Genomic DNA, 23,386 nt, shown 5'->3' with positions numbered 1-23,386 from the left:
AAAGAATGCTATGGGGGAGCCAAAGAACTAAGATAAGCACAGAAGCTCTGAAACAGATACAAACCCTTTCAATGAACCTGACACCCATCCTCACACACAGTCCATTCAGCCTCAGTACCCCCTCCCATGCACTCAGAGGGGCTGCCTGCTTGGAGGTACCTGTGAAAGGCGGAGAATAAGCTGCTGGGGGACAGCATCAGAGGGCCCCGAGGCAAGATCGTGCCCTTGTCATTGACCCAGTGCAGGTAGCCACGGGTCATGTCAGCCATGCCGATGGCACGAGCAGAGCAGTACAGAAACTTGTAGCCATTCCTGAAAGAGAATGTGTCTTATTTAGTCCATTGTGCTTTGGCTAAAGGTGGAAAAAAGAAAAAAAAAGTACTTCTCTGGTAAAAGATCCAAGTAAAGATTCTCTCATTTATTGTGAAAATCAAATTCTTTAATTTAACAGGATTATGACGATATCACCTTTCCATGGAAAGCAGCATGGGGAAAAATGGGGCATATGCCACTAGGGATTATGCTAAATTTATGAGTACTGATGTATCTTTAGCATCTAGTCCAATGAAAGGCAGATTACAGAAGAGACAAAAGTCTTAGACTATCTTCAAATTATCTGCTATAAAGGAAAGATATAAAAGATCTTATTTATAAAACAAATTGTAGAAGGCAAACCATTCTGTAAGCCAAGGAGCAAAATTATATCTGAGTGACTGACATAATTTTCATATTAAGGCATTCTCAACTAGTGTTTAAGACACTGTAATTTTTCAAGTAATTTCAACTCAGATGGGGTCCCACAAAGGCCATGACACTGTGTTCTCTGCTGCACTGGCATACAAGACTCCAAGGGTGAAATGTCTCCCCCATGCATGCATGACCTCCTTGAAAAAATACCCAATTTAAAAGTACCCAAGTACCCAATTAATAAACCAAAAATGAAAATCAGCTTGTTAAATTACAGCTAAAACCCATACAGTTATAACTATAAATGTAGGTAGTGCCTAAAGTTCCTAGCATAGTGAATGAAACAATATATGTTGGCTGCCACTTTTCTTTGTGTGAGGCTATAGGAAAGGAGTGGGAAAGAAGACTGGAAATAGTTGAATCATGAACACACATGATTTCCATGTACGCTATTTTTCAATAGTTCTTAAAGCAAAATTCTGGCTCACTAGAGCACACTAGCAGGTGGGGCAGGAGACCTACTCATTGATGGCGTGGTAGAGCTTTGCGATACCCTGATGAGTCCAGTCTTTACCCAGCTGTGGAAGAATCTGTCCCAAAGCATCAGACCTAATAGGGTAGAAGAGGAAAAGGTATCAGGAATCAAGCATATAAAAGCCAAGTGTTTTCCTTTTTAGTTATGTACAGGCTGCCAAAAAACACTGGGCGGGGGGGGGGGGCAATCTACAGGGCAATTTGTAGTGAGGCAGTCTCCTGCAAATACACCACTTAGGAGCTTCTGAGTAGAATCAGACATGAGAGCCAGCTGCTCACTTTCAGAGATAATTTACAACTACACACCCTTATTCTCCTTCTTAATCTCAGTATCTTCTTAGTGGTTTTTTTTTAATGCCAAAATTTGGGAACCAAATAACTAAATCTTTCCAAGAGTTTTTTCAACATTACATTTGTATGGCTCCACCCATCTCCTCCATCCATAAAATGACCCGTGTGGACTGCACTCAGGATGTCTCAGTGTAAATAATGGCTGAGAGCTCGGTGCTTGGTGAGGAACCCCCGCCCTCCGCACAGTGTCCTGCGCCTCCTCTCCCTGCCACCCATCAGGAGCTCCTGCTTACTTGGTTATTGTTCCATCTATATCAGAAATGATGATCTTGTCATTCCAGTTCCACAAGTAAATGGTCCCTGCACAGCGGCAGGTACCTTGATACTGGGTTGTAATACTAAACACGACATCATTTGGGCCATCTTGGAGCTTCAGTTTTGCCTTTTATAAAAGTAGCATAAAGAAAACCACAGAGGCAGAATTTTAAAAATTGATGGAATTACATGCAACAATCAAAAGTCACACTTTCCAATAATATGTAGTTACTGAGAGACTGCCTAAGATATAATGTTAAGTGAAAAGGAACCTAATCTCCAAAATATATAAACGTACATATGTATGTATAAATACATAAAAAATGGGAAAGAATACATTAACAAGATAACTGAAATAAAAATTCAGCTCAAAACACAGTTTGGCAGAGTCTAAATGTTTACAAAACAGGATGGTGTCTGTAGCATTACCACATACCTGGCCCAGTGCTGAACACATGGCTCACTCAATGAGCTGGGCTTAGGGAGCCACTGCCTGAACAGTGTTTGGGATTCCAAGAGACTCCTCTAATTCCCCAAACAAAAAACCTCTCCACTCCTCCTCCATACCTAAGACTGGGGGCATAGCAAAATCATTTCACACTGAAAATAGGTGAAAAGCCAGGGAGTAAAAACAAATGGGAAAGGGGAAATTGTGTCTAACTAAGAAAACATGATTTCTCTATTGTTGTGGCTCTCGAAAGATAGTGGGTGACTCAGTGATGAGCTAGCTATTTAAAATTCACAGGAAAACAAATTAAAAATACAGATTTCTCAGTTCACTCTCAGAAAATGAGGTGGGAGGGTCAGGTAGTGGTGGTGGAAAAAGTATGTCCCAGGTTCCCCAGGTGATCCTGGCAGTCCCTGGAGGTGGGCATTTCTGTGAGCATTTATATGTAAGCATCTATACAACCACACAGTGTTGTGTGTGTAAGGTTTGGGATCAAATGGACAGAACAGGAAGCAGATCAACTTAAACAGTTACTAAGATAATCTAACTAGATCCACATGGATCACACACTACTCACAATCTGGTCCGAGGACAGGCGAAGAGACTTCTTATACGAGGTTGTGGTGCTATGGCTGAGTGGCTCCGTGGGGACGGGGTCCATTTTGATTGATTCTTCAAGCTCCTGTGACCCCTCATCACTGGATGAGTGATCCTCTGCTGGCCTATTCAACATCAACCCAGTTACTGAGGAGGCTGTTTTACTGATAAGAGCTTTTCATTTAGGATCAAAAGAAAAAAATCCCAAATCCATTCTAGAAATGGGAACAGTTTTTCCCTCTGCCACTCTCCCACATCCTGCTTCCATGACTGAATATTCATTTCATGAAGTGATAAGGACACCTTCCTCCTCCCTCTCATAACTGGCCAGAGTTTACTTTGTGGCTATGACTGGGCATTTCCTGTTGTGACCAGTGAATGCAACTTGTTGAGGGAGGTAGGAAGGTAGGTTTCAGAAGGTACAAAGTAAAGAAAATTGCTTATGTTGATTTAAAAAACTAACAAGAAAGATTTTCTACACCCTAACAGAAGAGGGTAAGGAGTAAGAATATACTATCACAGACTGCTGAACTAAAGAGTTAGGGACTGGAAGAAGAATTTGACTGGGGAAAGCACACAGATGGCAGAAAGAAGAATGGGGTATATGGTGCTATTTCCTCTAAGGGCCAGCCAATCTGAATGTCCAAAGGGGAGCTACTTCTTCCAAGAAATGAATCAGACCCACAATCTCTGAAATTCTCTTTTATATCTCCCTTTTGTGCATGACAGGAAGCCAGGGAGCAGGGGAACCAGGGACAGCCCATCTTAGGACTCCTCAATATTACCCCTTCCCAAAGGCCTACACTTTTATAGGCATCCAATGCAATGGCTCCAGTATGGGAGGGGCAAGGTATTTAGGAAGCAGTGATGAGTATATTTACTCTTCTAAGTGAATAATTATATATATATTTTAATCATCACCTGAGGACATGTTCACTGATTTTAGAGACAGGAAGGGGGGGGAGAGGGAGGGGGAGAGAGACTGGAACAGAGAGAGAAACACTGATATGAGAAACATCGAATGGCTGCCTCCCATATCCACCCAACTGGGGATCAAACCCTGGAACAGGAATTAAGCCTGCCACCTTCTGGTATACAGGATTACACTCGAACCAACTGAGCCACCCAGCCAGGACCTACGCAAGTAATATTTTTAGAAAAGCAGAAGTTATCACTTGCTAGCTAACTGAATGGCACAAACAAACCACTTATTCACGTATGTCCACAGGAGAAAGATTTTCTGACTAAGAAAATTGCCAAAATCAACTTGAATGCAATAACCAAAGCAGGGGTGGCCCAAGAGCGGTGAGCCTGGAGGAAGGACAGGGTGCCCCCACCTGTCACTGGCTGGCTCCTTTGTACTGGGTGGCAGGTCACTTGTGGGTGGCATCTCGGATTTCCCTTCCTTAGCCTCTGGCAGCTAAAAAAGCAAGATAATAACAGTTAAGTGCAGCTTTCCTCTCTTCCAACAAACAAAAATTCATCAGCAGTCTTCACCAGGAATGAGCAAAACTGCTTTCTGAATCCACAACTTAAAAATGCTCAAGAAAACAGACTTTCTCTAGTTTGAGCCAAAGGACAGAAACTGAAATAGAAGTCACATGCTGCTACACAAAAACTGTCACTACAAAGCCAGAAAAAAATTTAAAAGAGCACCATTTCAAGTCACAAAATATAATACAAGTGGTCCACACTCATTAGGTCCACAGTAGACACACCGGGAATGCAGAGAAGTGACAGATGCCACCTCCTCCTGTGTAGGAGGGCAACAAGCTCTTGCTCCATCTAGAAGGGGATGCAGCAAAGTGGAAAGAGCACAGGCCCTGGAGCTGGACTCAAGGTCAAGCCCTAGCTCCATCTTTTGCCAGTCAAGGCACTTCACCTCTTTGTGTCCAGTTTCCTTACCTGAACACAATGGGAACTCAAACTTCTATACTTTGGGGCTGTGGTAAAGGTGAGGGGTAACATGTAAAACACCCAGGATAGCACATGCACATAGCAACTGTTCAAAATGATGACTATTATTGTAAAGAAGTATTGTATAACCCAAATGGACTTGTTTTGTGCTTGGCAAAGTTTTCTGAATAACTGCAAGATTCACTTTTCAACTTATGGAAAGAACACCTCCAGGCTGGTTACCTGTTTGGTCATGCTTTCTCTCTTACGCCAAAACCACCAGCGACCAGATTTCTTTGGCATCTTATCTTTGACCCAGGACTCGACTGTGGCCTGGAAACAATCAACTTGGGTTAGTCTAGCAATCTGTCGGTCACAAAACACCTGACTACTTTCTACCACACCACTAGCCTGAAGGATGGTGCAATAATCTCCACATCTCCCAAACTCTAGAGATTTTAACACCTGAAAGATGGATAGTGTCCTCTTTCATGGCAGCCTGGCTTCATGGCAGTTCTGTGTTCTGAGACTAGTGGTGAGGCCACACAGGAGCAGCCCCCTTAGGGGCTGGGCAGGTGGGCTGCTCTCATGTCTCTACTCTTGGAAAATGTAACTCTCCTAAATTATGAGGACCAATTAGGCCGATGATGTCTTCTTGCAGGACAGATTCAAAGCAACCTTCAGGTTCTACATAAGTTTATTAGCCACAATCTGACCTAATCACACTGATGTCATGCTTCTGGTGGCCACATCACCCTTTTCTTGCTGCTTCTTTCAATATTAATGAGAGGAAATTTTTTCCATTCATTCTGTACTTAACAATTAGCAAAATCTCTCAATGTTTACACACAATCAGAAACTGATATAAATATCTAGTAAAAATAATAAAGATACGGCAACCTAGCTAACTTCCCAGATTTGGGGCATGAGATCATTTGAGCGGACACGTAGAACTCCTTGGGTCTTTTATATTATTAAATAAATTTTTGGAAAGTACAGAGTTTAGAAATATGCACATATGGATTTTTCTAAGTACTATATGCTATAGATACTTTTGAAAAAACAACAAACGGCAGACCATCTCACCTTAGGCAAACTCTTCTGGAACACTTGCAAGCTAAGGATCATGGGAGCAGCCAAAGCCCAGTTGTAGTAACTGTAAGAAATAAAAATTGTGTAAAACTATTACAGAATGAGGAGTGAGAGAGAAAGGGGTAGAGAGGGAAAAGGGGGGGAGAAGGGGGGGAGAAGGGGGGGAGAGGAAGAGGAGGGAGAGGGAGAGGAGGGAGAGTGAGAGGAGGGAGAGTGAGAAGAGGGAGAGGGAGAGGAGGGAGAGGGGATAGAAATAACATAAAATTCCTTATTCTTTTCAGTTAAAAGATGATCAGCTAAATTTTTTGTCACATAAATAATCTTTGCTTCAGGCCAAACTTCTTTGAAAAGTGGTAAAGTCTACCAAACAAACTAACATTTTAATACTTCACTTAAAAATGAAGCTGAAACTTCACTGTAATTGCAAAGTCATTGCCCATTAGCTCATTTATACAAACTGACATATTTTATAGCAAGAAGAATGGTAATAGTTAAAAAGAACACTTGGAAAAAAACCCTGCAAGAGTATTAAACAATTACAAAAGCAAGAATATTTACCGATTATATATTCGTATTACAAGGTTAGGATTATCTATAAGTCCAGGGTTTTCTGCAAACTCATGATAAGTAATGATATGCTCCATGAATTTTTCTGCAATGTAAAATAATAACAATTTGGTTAGTGAGTATATAAATTTTCAAATGAGATTATCATAATACTCTATGCATTGAAAAGACTATAGCATAAAATAAAATGTCCTTTTTTAAAAAAAACACTTTTATATCCATCAAAAGTTTTTCCCCAGAACAAGAAAGAACACTTCTATCCTCTCCCTTTTCCACCACTACTACCCCAGTTAGAAAAACAAAAACAAAAACAGGAGAAAGAGATATACCAGAGACTTGTAGGAAAATAGATTAGAGATGTGGCCAGAGAGAGAGGGCGCGCGCACACACACACACACACTATAAAAAACAAAAACAGGAGAAAGAGATATACCAGAGACTTGTAGGAAAATAGATTAGAGATGTGGCCAGAGAGGACACACACACACACACACACACACACACTATAACTAATGAAAACTGTAAGTTCCATTCTTATCAAAGGGAGAAACTACTGGCAGGCAACTGCATAACTGAGGAATATTCATGGTGGTCTTAGAACTTGTAGTGCATGCTACATCAGAAAAAACAAAATATTTTACAACTGCTTGGAGAAAAAAAAGGAACCCAAAATTTGGCTTTGGGTCTGTCAAGAAACAAATCCCAAGTTCTTGAAAAATGAATGAGGCTGTTGCATGAATTTTTGCACCCTGTTCCTTAACCTGCATTCTAGCACACCTAGGCTAACAGAGAAATTTTCCTTGCAGCACTATGTATATTATTTACTTTTACTTGCCATTTCTGCCTCCTTCAAGATAACAAAATCTACCTTTTAAAAAGTGTAAACTTTATAGTTTATATAAAATGTAAATTTTCCATTCCCCATCCCCTATATTTTTAAAGTGAAAGCTTATAAGAATTATAAGAATGTGACCTATTTAATTTTGTCCCTGGAAGAAACCACTGGCCATAATGCACTCTTAATTTCTTACAAAAAATAAAACAAATAGAATTAAGAGATGGAGAAGAAAGAGGCATAATGAGCACCCTGTGACCCTAAAAAGAAAAATATTTAGGCCAACATAGTTGTAAGTCTCAGGGGCACCTAGTCTGCCACATGCAAGCCTTCAGTTGCTCTGAGGATAGGAGAAGACAAAAGATGATGCTAGTCATGGAAAGCAAATCCTTTCTTAGAGGAGAATCAATCAAGAGCCACTAGACAAATTGAGAAAATATTAAGAACAGTTTAGTTTACAAAGGTAAAACAAAAAGGCTAAAGAACATGGGACAGATGCACTTGGGTGCTCAACCCACATCAGACATCTGAACTACCTCTATTAAGCTCCTCCCTTTTTCTTGAGCAACTTTACTCTTCCAGGCCAACTCTCAAGACTGAGAAAGAAATCCCTTCAACCTTTTGTCAAAAAGACCACTGATTCAGTGAACAATCAGTTTTTGAAAACTTCAAGCCCTACTCTTATATCTAAGGGTCAGGGCTTTCCAGGAGGGAAGCTCAGCCCCAGTCCCACAGATACTTCAACAACTTTACAGATGAGAAAACTGACACAGCCTGAACTGACCCTGGCAGATCAGCAAACAGAGCAGCCCAAGACCTCTCAGCCTCTTAATATGAGGTGAGAGCCTTCATTCAAGGCACACTTCCTCATCCAAGCTGACATATATGTAATGTCACCCCATATGAGGTACCTTAAGTGAGGGGCTAAGGGCCTTACATTAAAAGGAGACAACTGTTACCTGTACAAGTTCATTAAAAAATTCAATACCCTGAAATGACTCAATAGCAGGTTTTCAATCAAGTGATGATCAGGCTGCTTTCTCAAGTGAAGACAGGGTGTGACTGCCCAGTGTACCTTTAGAAATTTCTCCATTCTCACTGAGGCCCCCACATAGGGAGAGGGTGACATCGGGCAAGTCCATGGCAGAATCTGAGAGGCACTCAGTGCCGCTATCAGCGGCGGCACTTCCCACAGACTGTGGGGACTGGGAGCCAGAGAGCGTATCAGACTCCGGCCACTGCCTTGAGCCAGGGTCTGATTCACTGTGGGAAGAGAACAGGGAGAAAATAATTTGTTTTATTACAACTTCTTTTATTTCTAGCTTACTATATGGTTCTCTGAGGGCTCAAATCAAATAACAAATCTCCTTTAAAAAGCAACAGATTGACCCTGGCTGGTGTGTCAGTGGTTAGAGCATCAGCCTGCACACCAAAGGTCAAGTGGTTCAATTCCTGGTCAGCATGTACCTGGTTGCTGGTTTGATCCCCAGCCCCAGTTGGGGTACGTTCCGGCAGCAACTGATCAATGTGTATATGTCTCTCTTTCTCTCCCTCCGTTCCATCCCTCCTTTTCTTCTACTCTCTCTTAAAAAAAAAAAAAATGGGAAAAAAGTATCCTCGGGTGAAGATTAACAACAACAATAAAAAAGCAACAGGTTGATCTAGATTGATCTATAATCAGACATAGCTTTTCTTAGGTAGTGTGCAGAGTTATGTCATAATGACATTAAAAATAACCTATCAGCACTACTGAGGAATTAACTGTGAATACAGTAAATGCCATAAAAATCATTAAAAGTTATTCACAGTAACACAAAAATTTCAACTACAACCTTTCTGATTTTAATTAAAGGAGTAAAAGAGTTTTAAGCATTTATTTCTATTTCCATGATGAAAATGACAGTGCAATTAAGAAAAATCTGATGTTTGGAAACCTTTTGATCCTAACTTCTAGAAAAAGCTATGGTACTATATACATCCTGTAGAAAACTACTGTAGTCCAAGGTTGTATTATTTTTAAAAACAAGACTTTTCTAAGTTCATCTATTACTCCACAAAATAGAACAAAGAAATTAAGCAAAAGAAAAGTCTCAGGAGGCTAGACCCACCATGAAAAGAAATGTATTAAGAAATAAACTAAAAACAAACCGTTCTTTCACTAGTGTGAGGGCCAAAAATAAATATGAGGCTATGCAGTATTTTCATTTTTCTAGATAAGGTACAGAAACCAGGTTTCAGAAGGTGATTCTACGGGAAATTGTAATGGAGCATAAATTTGAGAGAGAAAAAAAGCAAGGAATTGACAACTTAAGTTTCTTAGTCATGAATGTTTAATTGCTCTTCACCCGTTGAATGGATATCACATTTACTGTTCTAGAATTTTCAAATTCTTTTCTTTTATTCAGAAAGCCAATATATTTAATGTATGTGACCAATATATACAATCCAGTGTAGTTATAAGGTATTCAGAAAAAATCTCAAATTTGAGCAGCAGATGGCAGCAGAATAACAGGTAAGTCATAGCTATAAAGCAGTTTCAAACACTACAGTTTTGCATTTGAACCAACAAAAGATTTAGGTTTTTGGAAATGTTCTGTCTTAATAGCAATGCACAATATTACAATACTGAAATTAACTCAGAATGTTCTCTTCACTGGAAATGGTGAAAAAGCCAAAGCCAATATAAGGCAGCAAAACCTACTGCTATGCTGAAGCTGAGGGGAAAGGCTGACCCCATGGGTAAAACACAAACAGAAGGATGCTATGTATTCACAAATACCCATTTCCTCTTAATCCTGGGCACACAGCTAGGTCCCATGTCCCATTACAGTTAGGTGTGGTCATGTGACCAGATGACTGAGTTGTTGATGTGGACAGAAGGGGTGGGCTGTGCCCTTCCCAAGCCTGGTCCCTGAAAACCACCCCATGAGATCCTCTCTCCTTTCCCTCCTGAGGCCCTAAGGGGATGGTGGAACCTCAAGGTGGAAGAAGTTTGTGTTCCTGAATCTCTGTGTGTAAGGCCTCCAACCAAACACCAGCATTGGAATACTGCAGATACTCTTATATGTGATCTTTTCCAATAGATATAGTATAGCCAGTCCTCCATATCCCTGGGTTTCACATCCATGAATTAAAAACAGTATTTTCTGGGAATGCGGAGAGCTGACTGTATGAATTGTTCTACACCACTTTATTTAAGGGACTTGAGCATCTACAGATTTTGGTATCCATGGTAAGTCTTGGAACCAATCCCTGTGGAGGGATGACTGTAAAAGTTTTTGGGGAGTCAAAAGTTACATGTGAATTTTCAACTGCATGTGAGGGAAGATTTGGCAACCTAACCCCTGCATTGTTCAAGAGTCAACTATATTATCACATGAGCAAAAAACAAATTTCTATTGTGGTAAGCCACTAAGGTCTTGAGTTTTATCAGAGCAGCTAGTGTCCCTCTTAACCAGTACAGGGAAGATGCCAGCTGACTCAACATGTCACCAAGTCCACAAGAGTGATGTGATTTAAATTTTACTTATAAATACTAAATATTTAGTCAAGATAACAATGAACACAATCATAACAAAACACATGCTTATAAGCATTACAACAGTGATTTCAGTATCTTTAATTATGTATGAAATGTCTCAAATAATAATTAGTTGATGAGGGAAGCAGCTTACCTGGTGAATGGCAACGATCCTAAACAGTAAAATTATAATAAAGCACAATAGGAGTCCTATTGCTTATTTCCCCATTTTATAAAACAGCATTTTTCAATGACTTTTAGAGAGGGAGGAAGAGGGAGGGGGAGAGAGAGAAACATCTATATGAGAGTGAAACATGGACTGGCTGCCTCCTGCATTCCCCCTACTAGGAACTGAGCCCGCAACCCAGGCATGTGCCATGACAGAATCGAACTGGCAACCTTTCGGTGCATGGAACGACGCCCAAGTCACACTGGCCAGGGCACTTTTTCCATCCCATTTTAAAAAAAGAAACTAAGAAATCTATCTTAGGAATTTTGATGTAAGTAAATGATTAAGGACTGAGAAATTGGAAAGAAATAATTCTAAGACAGCTTATATTTTAACTTTCTTATTGAAAAAAAATGGAGCAGTTTCAGTTCTCTCACCCTAAAAACCCAACTATTACTTCAAATGAATATATCTGTAAAAATATCTGTAAAAATATCTGTAAAATATCTGTAAAAATAAAAATATCTGTAAAAATTTTTAAATACTCTTCATATCAATCCCATCTTTCTATTTAATAAAAACTTAATGTTTTCCAATAATTTATTTAAAAGTGTTTAATTATGTCTGCCTGTGGTTCAGTACATTCAAGCCATAGTTTTCATGGGGAAAATTTTATTTTTTTAAATCATAGTGTATATTGGAATGGAATTCCCCTAAGAATGAAAATGAACTTGGGAAACAGTACAAGTATATCCTGCCTGAGGTTTTAGAGTTATATAAGGGGAAAATTGTGAGGGTGAGGGAGAGGGAGGAAGAGTGGCAGGAGGTGAGAGCTCTAGGGAAGGTGGGGAGCACAGGCCAGCTGAATAGTGCCTCACCAGACCCAGGCTCAAATTCAGAAAAAGCCTAGGAGCTCAGACTCATTGAGGGAGTGAAGGCATTCTTTGCAAAATGTTTTTCAATAAAGATATATTACCTTTAAAACACATAAGAAATGAGACAAATGCTAAGCAATTTTCTTAAGCATGCTGATTTGCATTAATGATTGTAATAGTGCTAATCTGAAGTCATACCCTTATGTAGGTTCAACTAGTGCACTTCTTCTTGTTGCATTGAAAATGTCTTCATAAACAGGTAAGTTATTAGTTTCAAATCACTACAGTCAAATCAAAACATGTACAATTTCTGAATCTTTTAAGTGTGAAGCAATCATCTAACTTAGCTAAAGGATATCATCAATCTTGCTCCTTTTTATCAGATTAAATGTTTTGCTCTAGAAACAGCTAGACTATGTCAGAGTTGTTCACCCTTCAATATACAATGAATACACTACCTTTTAGGGAAATAGAGAGCTGCAACTTCAGGTTCTAGAGCCTTTAAGTCATCGAGGTAAATATCATCAGGTCCCTGGTGTTGGCTTCTCTTGTGGACACCTGTTTTTATAAGAAAAACACAGTAGATAAAGAAGTTAGTTATTCTTCATTTACAACTCTACAAGAAAACAACAGTTTGCAAACAATAAAACTGACCATGATTTGAATTGGGCTTTATATTTAAAAGTGTCAAATAACATTTTCATTTGTGTTGGTTCTCAACCACCCATGCCAATGGAAGTGAAATTCAGTGTTACACTAACAGTTGCTCAATAAACATGCTAATTTACTCATTTTTTCATTTGCTGACATGAATAATCCTAAGCCCTAAAAATAATTTATATTTGACAATAAAGTTTATTAAGCATGACCAAACTTAACGAAATCACTGGCATCAAAAAGGAAGCCATTATTCTAAAACCAAGAAGGAAAGGTTTTTGGTGAATAGGATATTCACATAGTGCCAAAGTACTACCTTCTAATCGCAAAAATCCTTTACAACAAATAAATCTGGCAGGCAATACCTTAAACAAGTGATCATATTTAACATTACTAACAGTGAGACATTATGAGCTGCAATATGAAGTACCCAATATATCCCATAAAGTAATCTTCAATTCAAAAATAAAAAAATAAAAAACCAAATCTAATTAAGCCTCTAGATCTATACTGCCCACTATAGTAGTCACCAGCCACATGTGGCTACTGAGAACTGTCCTAGTCTGGTGTAAGATATATAAAAAGTATTTAAAAATGCATGACACACACACCAGATTTCCAAGACTTACTTTATAAAAAATGCAAAATTTCAAAAATTTTTATACTGATTTAACATGTTAAAATTATAATAGTTTGGCTTTACTGGCTTAAATAGAATATATTACTAAACTTAATTTCACTTGTTGATTTTTTACTCTTTGAATTTGTGAAAAGACTTAAAATTATATATGCAATTCACATTGTATTTCTATTGGACAGAGCTAACTTCCAGTTGAAGGAACTATGGGGATGTCACCTTGAAAACAACAACAATCAGATACTATACCAGACAACTGGAATTGGCTGGTCACTATCTTGAGTTCAGAGGAGGAAAAAGGTGTAGCAGTGTGCTTACGTATGCGGGAGAGTGTGTGTGTGTGTGGGGGGGGGGGTGCTAGTCTAAATAAAAAATGCAACGTGTGAACTTCGATGAGATCTTGGTTTGGAAAAAAACAACTAAAAAGCTATTCTTGGTATGTTTAGGAAAATATGAATATAGATTCCTCAACATGACAATAGTACTGTGGTTAGGTAGAGAATGTCCTTATTCTTAGAAGGTGTATCTTCTTGGGGTGGTGAACACACTACAATATACAGTTGATGTATTAGAGAAACCTATATAATTTCATTAACCAATGTCACCCCAATAAGTTCCATTAAAAAAAGTGTATCCTGGAGTATTTAAAGGTGAAATGACATAATTCCTGCAACTTGTTTCCAAATGGCTTAAGCCAATAAAAACTTTGTGTGAGTGGAGAGACAGAGATACAGCGAGAGTGAGAGAGAAAGCACAAAAGCAAGCAAATATGCATAAAACTTTTCACAATAAAAGGCTGGGGAGAGGGAAGAATGAGGCCATATGAATGGTAGAAACCACTTGGTGTCCCTAATTCAAGTCAGTTCCTACCCTATGTGCTAACAATAGAGGAATCAGTATTTCCTAGACTAAAAACATACACCCTGAAAACTGGACTTACCTCCTTTAGCATTTCTTAGAGTATAACATATGGTTATGGGCTTTTGGTATGAGAAGCGCTGATCTGTGAAAGAGCAAGGTGGCAAACTAAGCTGGATTATCAGCTGGATGATCACACTTGGCTACAAATACTCTTGACAGTTAAATCCTCTTATTTTAAATAAGTTGTTTCTGAGTGACCCTGAAGGTTCATACTTGTAGTGCATATTTATTAAGTCAATTTGTGATTACCTATCCTTTTGTGTTAAAGAATTTTAAAAAATGGAAGTAGATATTTGGCTATATGTGACAATGATATTTTTAGGTAAGGTTTTAGTTCCCTAAAAATAGGGTCCATGGCTAGTGTTCAGATAGTGAGTGTGTTTTGGCTCTTACTGTACCAAGTATCAATGAATAACTTTATATTTTTAAATAGGAAGAATGTTATAATTTATTAAACTTGTATTCCAAAAGTGAGATAGAGCTGTTGAGCCAAGAGTTAGACCCTATCTTCTGTTTCAGAGGAAAACAGTCAATGAAAAAGAAACACATGCTAATAATTAGTGTATATTATATATGTATCTCATTATTAAAAAAAAAAAAGTACTTAATTTGGCCTCAACAAACCAGAGGTTTTACGTGGAAATATTTTTCTCTAATTTTTTGTTTAAACCTAATTTTTTAGGATTCTACTTCACTTTACTGACATACCTCATCAATACAGTGGTTAATTTCACTCATTAATTTATTTAAATATATTCTTTTTTTTTTTTTTTTTTTCAGTAAATGCTTCTCAAGAGCCTACTGAGTAGTAACAGTTGGGAAGGGCAGGAAGGAAGTCAGAGTTCTGCTCCAGTGGATCCTGTAGTGCGATGGGGAAGCCATATAAAACAAATAATCGTAATAGTAACAGGTTCTGATCAGGGAGTACAGATACAATGGTAACCATCAAATATTATTTGAAACACCGAAATAATTTACTGTCTAAATTTAGAGTACCTGATCCCAAATTAAACAAATGATTACCTTTCTTCTTTGATGGCGAGTCTACTTTAGCAGCTGGCTTTGATTCTGAGAGAGCCTCCACTAACGACGGGTTAGGAAGTTGGTCTGCATCTAACATAGATGAAATCTGAGGCTCAAGGGGAGGCTCAAGAAGTTCTGTAGCACAAGTTGCATCGCTCATCTGCTTACACAGGGCTCTGGGTTTGGGTTTCACTATGGTACAGACCGTTTCTCCCATAGATGCATCCTTCTCAACTTCACTTATAAAGTGGTCCTCACTGGGAATTACCCGAAAATGGGTATTCTCTGATGGTGTAATTGTAGCTGTCCTAGGATGACGGTCAGATCTCTCTCTTTTGCTGACCTAAAAGAGTTGAATTGTTTAAAATTAAACTACTTTAGAAAATATTTGTTCTAGTCTATTTCTTAAGCTAGATGCAAGTAAACATGCTCATTTAAACAAGACATTCAGTAAATACATTATTTTCTATGTGTGAAATATTTCATAATTAAAAAATGGGAAAACTAGTAACTGCATTTTGTTCAATATCATATTTATAAAAGTTATATTTATAACTGTTCAACTCTGAAGAGTTCAATACTAGAGAAGACTGAGGAAATAGATGACAAATTTTAGATACTAAGAGGGAGAATACTCATTTTCAGGGAGAAAACTTGAGTGCTACAGGGAAATTTAACCCTGCTTGGACTATTTCCAGGCTCTGTTAAAACAACGTAAGACGTCGAATTATAATGTTGTATGCCTGAAACTTACATATTATAAACCAATGTTGCCTCAATTAAAAAAAAAAAGTAAAAGTGGGCAGTGAAGTCTCAAATGCAATCACACATATAAGCAAAATGTGTATCTTAAAAAACTAGAGGTTTAAACATTTCTTCCAAGAGACAAAGACAAACACCTTATGACTGCACTTATATGTGGAAACTAAAAAATAAAACAAAGAAAAGAAACAGAAACAAACTCATAAATACAGAAAACAAAATGATGGTTGTTAAAGGGGAAGAGGATGGGAGATTGGGCAGAAAAGGGAAAAGGAATTAAGTACAAACTTCTAGTTATAAAAAAGTCACGGGGATGTAATGTACAGCACAGGGAATAGAATCAGCAATATCATAATAACTAGGTATGGCAACAGATGGTTACTAGAGTTATTGTGGTGGTCCCTTTGTAAGGTATATAAATGCTGAATCACTATGTTGTACACCTGAAACTAATAGAATATTGTATGTCAACTACAAAGTAAATTAAAAAGAAAAAAGAAAAAAAAAAGTTGGGCTAATTCACACACAAAGAATAAAATAAAAGCAGTCTCTCTCATTGAATGAATGAATGAATGAATGAATGAATGAATGAGAAAGAAACGTATCTTTCCAATTCTTTCTTCTTTCACTGAGTTGGCAAAAAAGCTTTCACAATCAATTTCCTGTTTAAAATTTCAGGGTGAAAATTCCTTTAGGTACGTTTTAAATTTAATGTTAATTAACAATCAACATTATTTACTAAATAGAAACAGAAAACAATGCTAGATTTCTTTTGTTGTAAACACAGTGCAAACATGAAAAATGTTAACTTTGAATTTATTTATGTGACCCCATGAGGGCACTACCATCATTTATGTTCATATGAGCTCAGTCAGGTATCACCCCTTTACTCATGAACGACAAACACACTCTGTAGGCAAGTAAACCCTAGTACCTTTGTGGACTCTGGGAACCCGCCCCACGTCCACTCCATGTGGGACTCGGATCTGAGCAGGCTCTCGGCAGGTTTCACCTCCAGCTCTGAATCGCTCTTCGGACATGCTGCCGGGGAATATGGGCTGCAAACACAGTACAAAGAAATGTAATGACTTTAAAGTCAGCAACTTCAGTGTTGCTGAGCTCGACAGATTAAAAGAAATGTAAGTTTGAATATATCAACTGTATCCTGCTGATATAAGGATTCTATTAAAGAAAATGTCAATTATTTCTTCCTCTTGAGTTTTTTAGTAATAATAAAAACAGTGCCCACTAGTATTTATGGTGGATTTGCTGGGTCCTCTGTAAACATTTTCTATGCATCATCCCATTTGATTCTCACAAGAAATCAATAAGGAAGGTAATTTTACAGGAGAGGAAATGCATGGAGAAATGGATTAAATTAACATTACTACATGAGAGAAACTGGGTTTTTAAAGAGAACAAAGTATGACTGCTCATTTCTTCACAATGTTATGCACAGTACAGTTAGTGGTTGACACTAAAAGATTAGAACTTAAGAAGTGTAGAGGGCCAAATTCTATGCTGATTCTACAGCTGTACAGTGGCCAACACAGTGAAAGTTAAATCAAGATTAGGAACAAAATAATTATTGAGAGAAAAGGTCCATATTCATGTTAAAAGTACACATTTAGAGCCCCTACTGTATGAGAGAACTGGGAAATACCATTACTGTCCAGTAATAGAAAAGGCTATTTAATATATCTTTCCTATAAGAAACAGAGAAATTTTGAAAGTACTTACTTGTCCAAAGGGGACCAATCTCCGTCAGATAAGGGGTAGTGATCTCCAGAATGGAAGAGCAGAGGCTCCTTATATTCTTCTTCCTTTAAGGAAGCATTTGAAGATCCTCTGTGAAGGGGGGGGGGAAACAAGGAAAGGCAGGAACAAGATGTCAGTTTAAAAATATTCCCCAAATCTACTGACACATCATCTAAACAATACAAACGAAAAAGGCCAAGTGATTCATAATTAACCCTCTTAAAAGGGAAATATGAAGAAAAAGGGGACTGATAGCTGTCACCCAACATACCCTATTACAACCACTATTTAAACATGGGATCAACAGGAGGAGGAAAGAAAAGAAGATGTTATTAAAAATTAATTTTTACCTCCCTTAGGGATAACTGATTCGAAGGCTAGAAGAAAACTGAAGCTTTATGTATACTTCACTCAATCCTTATAAATCTGAGGTAATAATATCCTATTTTAGATATTAGGTAATGAATCCAGAGGAGTTTAGTAACTTGCTCAAAGTAAAAAAGCTAGTAAGTTGCTGGATTCAAAACACGCAAGCCCTTGTTCTTTCCACTACCCTCTCCTGTGTATTACAAAAAAATAAGAATACCAGTGAAGAGCTATGGCTCAAACATTTTAAAATACCCTAAAAACTCTTAAAAACCAGAATTTATTTTCTCTTTGTTTGGCCCAAGCATTACTTGAGAACTTTCTCTTTACTGAGAATCTACATGATCTGGAGATGTGAGGAAGATGATATAAAAACATGATAAAAGTTTTTAAAATTCATATTCAGACCTTGAAACCATAGGCGGTTGAACTAATGCTAATAAGGTTTTAATTTACCCTCTGGGTTTCTTGAAATTACAGAGTTAATGCAACTAATTTGCAGCAGCTTCTTGTTCAATGGTTATCAATGAAGATAAGTACAACACTGACACACCTATGATCCTTCCTGTGCCAGCCCAACCACTGAGTATAACAGGTGAGAGAGAATCTTTAAAAATCAAATCTTGAATGAAAAAATACATATTCTCCTCCAAATTGTTACCTCTCAACCCAGACAGTGCTGACTTGAAAAGTGGCATCTATTTTGAGCTCTTCTACAGAGCTAGTAAATAAGTAGCGATCAAAATTTCTCACTTCAAATCAAACCAAACCAAAACGCTCCTTTCCTCTTTAATTTACTAGGGTGTTTTTTTTTGTTTTGAATTTAAATCATTTTCTATTTTTCAATTACAGTTGATACAGGTGTACACCCTAGTGACTAGACATTGTATAACTTACTAAGTGATCATCCTGGTAAGTCTAGTACCCATCTGACGCCATGTGGTTATTAGAGTATTATTGACTATATGCCCTATGTGGTACTTTACATCCCCATGACTATTCTGTTAACCACCAATCTGTACTTGTTAATCTCTTGACCTTTTTCATCCATCCCCCCAAACCCCTCTCATCTGGCAAACTGTCAAAATGTTTTCTGTATCTATGAGTCGTTTCTGTCCTGCTTAGTTGGGTTTTTTTAATTCATTTGCTGATAGGTATGTATTTATTGCTATTTTATTGTTCATATTTTTTATCTTTTTTCCCCCTTCTTCTTTTTAACAATTCTCAGGACTAGGTGAGATACCAAGCATAAGACCACTGGGTTGGGAAACAGTCCTGATGTTTATATCTGCATACACAGGGGCGAGTCACTAGTTCAGATCTTCCTTGAGACTTAACAATTTGGCTGTTGGAGACTTACTGGATGAAAAGACACACAATGCCAGTCAGTTTCAAATGATATCTGAGCACCACAGCAGGATGTCTAGCGGCAAATTTTGTACAGTTTCAGAAAGAAAAAAAAGAAAATGTTTCTCCTACTTGATTCTACAACAAACTGTCAAGGGGAAAAACAAGTCCAAACCTCACACTGTAGACGCATAAAAGAAACAGCTTCTCACTTTACCTGTGCTCTGTTCACAGCATGCATGGACACCTGGCACCTGCACTAAGAGCCCTCCCAGACGGAGAGTCCTACCTTGCTGACTGGGCCCCCTTGTCATCATCAGAGCTCAGATCCACATCCATAGTGTCTTCTGCAGCAGGGGAAGCTGCCTGGTCTTCCTTCTTACTGTCCTGTTTGCATTTCTTTCTCCTTCGTTTTTTCTTTTTCACAGAACTTGGGGTAAAAACTGTCTCTGTTTCCAAGATGTGTGAGATGTTGGAGCTCTGAGATGGCCTTTCATTTCCACCTGATTTTATCAAAGGGGAGTCAGTATCTTTGAAGAACTGATCTTCGGTCGGAATTGGTGACGTGGCAAGGTAAGCAGGAAGTTTTTCCTTAAAGAGAACACGAAGAAAGCAAAGTTGTCCACAGCAAACCGGACAGTGAATCAAAATAATAATAAATTCTTTCCGTATCTAAATTGTTACAGTACTAGAAAGAACACAGTCCCTGAAGGTAAGAAAGTCACACTGAACTAGGGCACTGCTTGCCCTAAATAGGTCTTTACTCTAATGCACACAGCTAAGTGTTAGCTCGTTTTGGTCACATAACTGAATACGTTTGGAGGAACCAGTATGCCGAGTTAGCATGAAACATGAAAACTATAATTAAGTTCAAAGCAGCAACAGCAGCATTCCAAGGAGGCATTACAAAGCCTTCTGTAAAGAACTTACCAAGAACACTAAGAACAGGACAAAGTAGAAGACAAGGACAGGGCAAACAGGACAGGTCAAGTGAAGTGAGGAACTATGGTAAAATTTATAGTTAATGTTTGTGTTTGCCAAATTAATTGAGGGTGGAGGAAGGTGATTATAACAAACAATACTCTGTGCATCTTTAAATCATAAAATATTTAAGATATCCCTTTAGGAATTCAAAAGAAAATAAATCCCAACAGTTAGAAATAATTAGACTCTTATTTTAATATTAAATATATGATCAAGTCTGGTGTTCAGGAAATTAACTTCTTAATCATTCCCTTCATTCCTTCATTATCATAGGGGAAATGGAAGGTAGGTAACAGAGATACAAATTAATCTCAGATAATTCAGAACACTCAAGATTTTATGTAATAGTCCTGAAAATAAGTGGGTTTCCATAATTGTTTTAAATTAAATTTTTGAATTTGGCATTGGTAAACATATTACCCCAAATCCAAAGTTTTGTTTACCCAAGCAAAATTTGTGTTCACCAGCAACACATACTTAGGAAAAACTGTAATGACAGGATATTATTCTGCAAGCCCCCATAGCTCCAAGGTGACAGACCATGGTCTCTGACACCTAGCGTCTTTATTTTATTTTTTTTTTAACCCTCACTGGAGGATATTTTTTTCCATTGCTTTTCAGAGAGTATGGAAGGGGGGAGAGAAAGAGAAAAATCAATGTGAGAGCGACACACTGATTGGCTGCCTCCTGCACATGCCCTGACTGGGGCCAGGGATTGAGCCTGCAACCGAAGTATGTGCCCTTGACCAGAACTGAACCCAAGACCCTTCAGTTCTAGGGCCCATGCTCTAACCACTGAGCCAAACCAGCTAGGGTGACACCCATGGTCTTTTAATTTAATGGTCTTTGAAATAAAGTGTACTTGTACTTTTCTTTTTAAACACGAGAATTTTTTTTTTTTTTTTTTAGTGATTTCAGAGAGAGGAAGGGAAAGGGAGGGAGAGATAGAAACATCGATGATGAGAGTATCACCGATCAGCTGCTTCTTGCACACCTCCCACCAGGGACTGAGCCCACAACCCGGGTATGTGCCCAGACTGAGAACTAAACCTGCGACCTTTGGGTGCATGGGACACATTCAGCCACATGGGCCAGGGCAAGCTGAGATTTTATTCTTTATGTTTAAAGATATAACAATGCATTCTAAGAATTTTTTAAAAGATCCTCAGTGAATCCATTAAGAACAGTTTACCACCATTCAAATTAGTGGATACAAAGTAGAGGGCGAGAGGAGGAGGGGGGAGGGGAGAGAGGGGGAAAAGGGGGAGAAGGGAGAGGGGAAGGAAAGTGTGTTGGTAACAACAAATTATGCTCTCTTGCTTAAGGAAGCCAAAGATGCAATAATTGTTTATAAGGGGTATAGGCCAATTAATTTAAATACGTTGAGACCATAATGAACCACTTCCCTGTGACTCTTCAAGGTTTGAGATGAAATGTCCCAAATCAAAATGGTAAACTTATTTTCCAAGTTTAAAAGTCACATGTGTATGCCCGGCTGGGCATGGCTCAGTGGCTGAGCATCGCCTATGATCTGGGAGATCAGGGTTTGACTCTGATCAAGGTATATGCCCGGGTTGCAGGCTCGATCCCCAGTAGGGGGGTATGCAGGAGGCAGCCAATCAATGACTCTCTTATCATTGATGTTTCTATCTCTCCCTCCCTCTCTCTGAAATCAATAAAGATTTTTTTTTTTAAATTATTAAAAAAAAGTCACATGTGTATGAACACACAGCCTGAAGAGATACACCTTAATTACTTAGGCAAAACAAATGTATTCAAGTCAAGGTGTAAACTGTAACAGACACTAAAGAAAGTTCATTAAAGTTAGAGAAAAAAAAGATGTGCCTTTCCTTATTTAAAAAAGCAAGAACGAAGGCTTTCTGCATTCTCTCGGTACCCTGAAATCTGGCATGGAGAAAAAGTTCTTTTCCACTCCTCCAGCTCCTTTCTGACAGCTTAGTTCTTCAAACTAAAACTAAAGCTTGCCTAACTAGCAACAATCATCTGCACAACTAACCATGAAAACTGCATATTTGATTTGGGATACTCACCAGAGGCCAGAAAACAATGAATAAAGTGGACATGACCCATTAGAACTTACATATTCTTCTTCAGTCTCCTCCACAAAGAAAGCTTCTCCATTGTCACCCAATTTCATATGAAGATCCACAGCATCACCATTGATTTCTATATCAATCTAAGAGGAGAAACAAAGTGCAATTTAGCATTAACAGTCTTTCATTCAAGCTAAACTAAGCCTAAATTCTGGGTTCTCAAGCCAAACTTAATATTGAGGTTCCTGGAGTGACAGCCCCAGGGAAACACTAACTGCCCCATATTCCACCCCTAAAATAAACAAACAAACTTTGGGAGGCAGAGTGTGGAGGGGATGGTAATCACGGATTGAAAGAAAATGTTTTATCATCTATTTTTATAACATATAAACATCTTGAATTATTTAATTCCCAAATGTCATAAAATAGGGGAAACGTCATTGTTGATAAACATCTGAGCACTTTCAGAGTTAAAGCACAGGTAGATTTCCCCTTGCACAGTTCAGATAAACACAAATTTCAGTTACCAAGGTACGGTAAATGTAACTACAGAGAGTACAAACTTCACTGCCAGCTTTTCTGTCCACAAATCACTACAAAAATAACAGATGCCCATCATGAGCAATAACCTATCTTGTCACTTTCTCAAAGTCTGATGGTGATTGGTCCTGTTACTACTACTCAGTTCAGAGAGCAAAGCATGGAGTTGTGTTGCTTCCTTTTCTCCCAGTGATAAACCCCTGTAACATTTCATAAAAATGGATAATTAAAAGAGGAAATTGGCCAAGATCAAAGTGCCATACAGAAAAAAAAAGTAATAATACTGGAAGTAAAATTCAAATGGAATGTAAACAGTAACAGAGTGGCTCAGTTGGTTGAGCGTTGTCCCGTGCACTGAAAGGTTGCTGGTTCAATTCCAGGTCAGGGCACATACCAGAGTTTTGGGTTTGATCTCCAGTAGGGGAGCATACAGAAGGCAACCGATAGATGTTTCTCACACAGATGTTTCTTTCTCTCTCCCACTTCCTCTCTCTAAGCACTGATAAAATTA

At 38.3% G+C, this 23,386-nt stretch overlaps 1 protein-coding gene across 1 annotated transcript in view; it reads right to left on the bottom strand.

Moving 5' to 3' along the window:
• The window catches only part of LPIN2 (lipin 2), a 69,162-nt gene that overhangs the window by 2,927 nt on the left and 42,849 nt on the right, over positions 1 to 23,386 (bottom strand). The window contains exons 3-17 of the mRNA XM_087818979.1: positions 22,383 to 22,478; positions 19,587 to 19,888; positions 17,567 to 17,674; positions 16,761 to 16,884; positions 15,065 to 15,407; positions 12,285 to 12,384; positions 8,338 to 8,525; positions 6,419 to 6,512; positions 5,855 to 5,924; positions 5,012 to 5,101; positions 4,210 to 4,292; positions 2,853 to 2,997; positions 1,806 to 1,954; positions 1,210 to 1,296; positions 160 to 312 (exon numbers count right to left, since the gene is read on the bottom strand). Coding sequence (XP_087675105.1) covers positions 160 to 312; positions 1,210 to 1,296; positions 1,806 to 1,954; positions 2,853 to 2,997; positions 4,210 to 4,292; positions 5,012 to 5,101; positions 5,855 to 5,924; positions 6,419 to 6,512; positions 8,338 to 8,525; positions 12,285 to 12,384; positions 15,065 to 15,407; positions 16,761 to 16,884; positions 17,567 to 17,674; positions 19,587 to 19,888; positions 22,383 to 22,478 — 2,132 coding nt within the window. The remainder of the gene's footprint in view (positions 1 to 159; positions 313 to 1,209; positions 1,297 to 1,805; positions 1,955 to 2,852; positions 2,998 to 4,209; positions 4,293 to 5,011; positions 5,102 to 5,854; positions 5,925 to 6,418; positions 6,513 to 8,337; positions 8,526 to 12,284; positions 12,385 to 15,064; positions 15,408 to 16,760; positions 16,885 to 17,566; positions 17,675 to 19,586; positions 19,889 to 22,382; positions 22,479 to 23,386) is intronic.

The sequence above is a fragment of the Miniopterus natalensis genome, chromosome 7 (assembly GCF_054644295.1).
Source record: "Miniopterus natalensis isolate mMinNat1 chromosome 7, mMinNat1.hap1, whole genome shotgun sequence".
Classification (NCBI taxonomy): Eukaryota; Metazoa; Chordata; class Mammalia; order Chiroptera; family Miniopteridae; genus Miniopterus; species Miniopterus natalensis.
The sequence above is the reverse complement of the archived record's forward strand: the minus strand, read 5'-3'. Positions and strand labels throughout refer to the sequence as shown.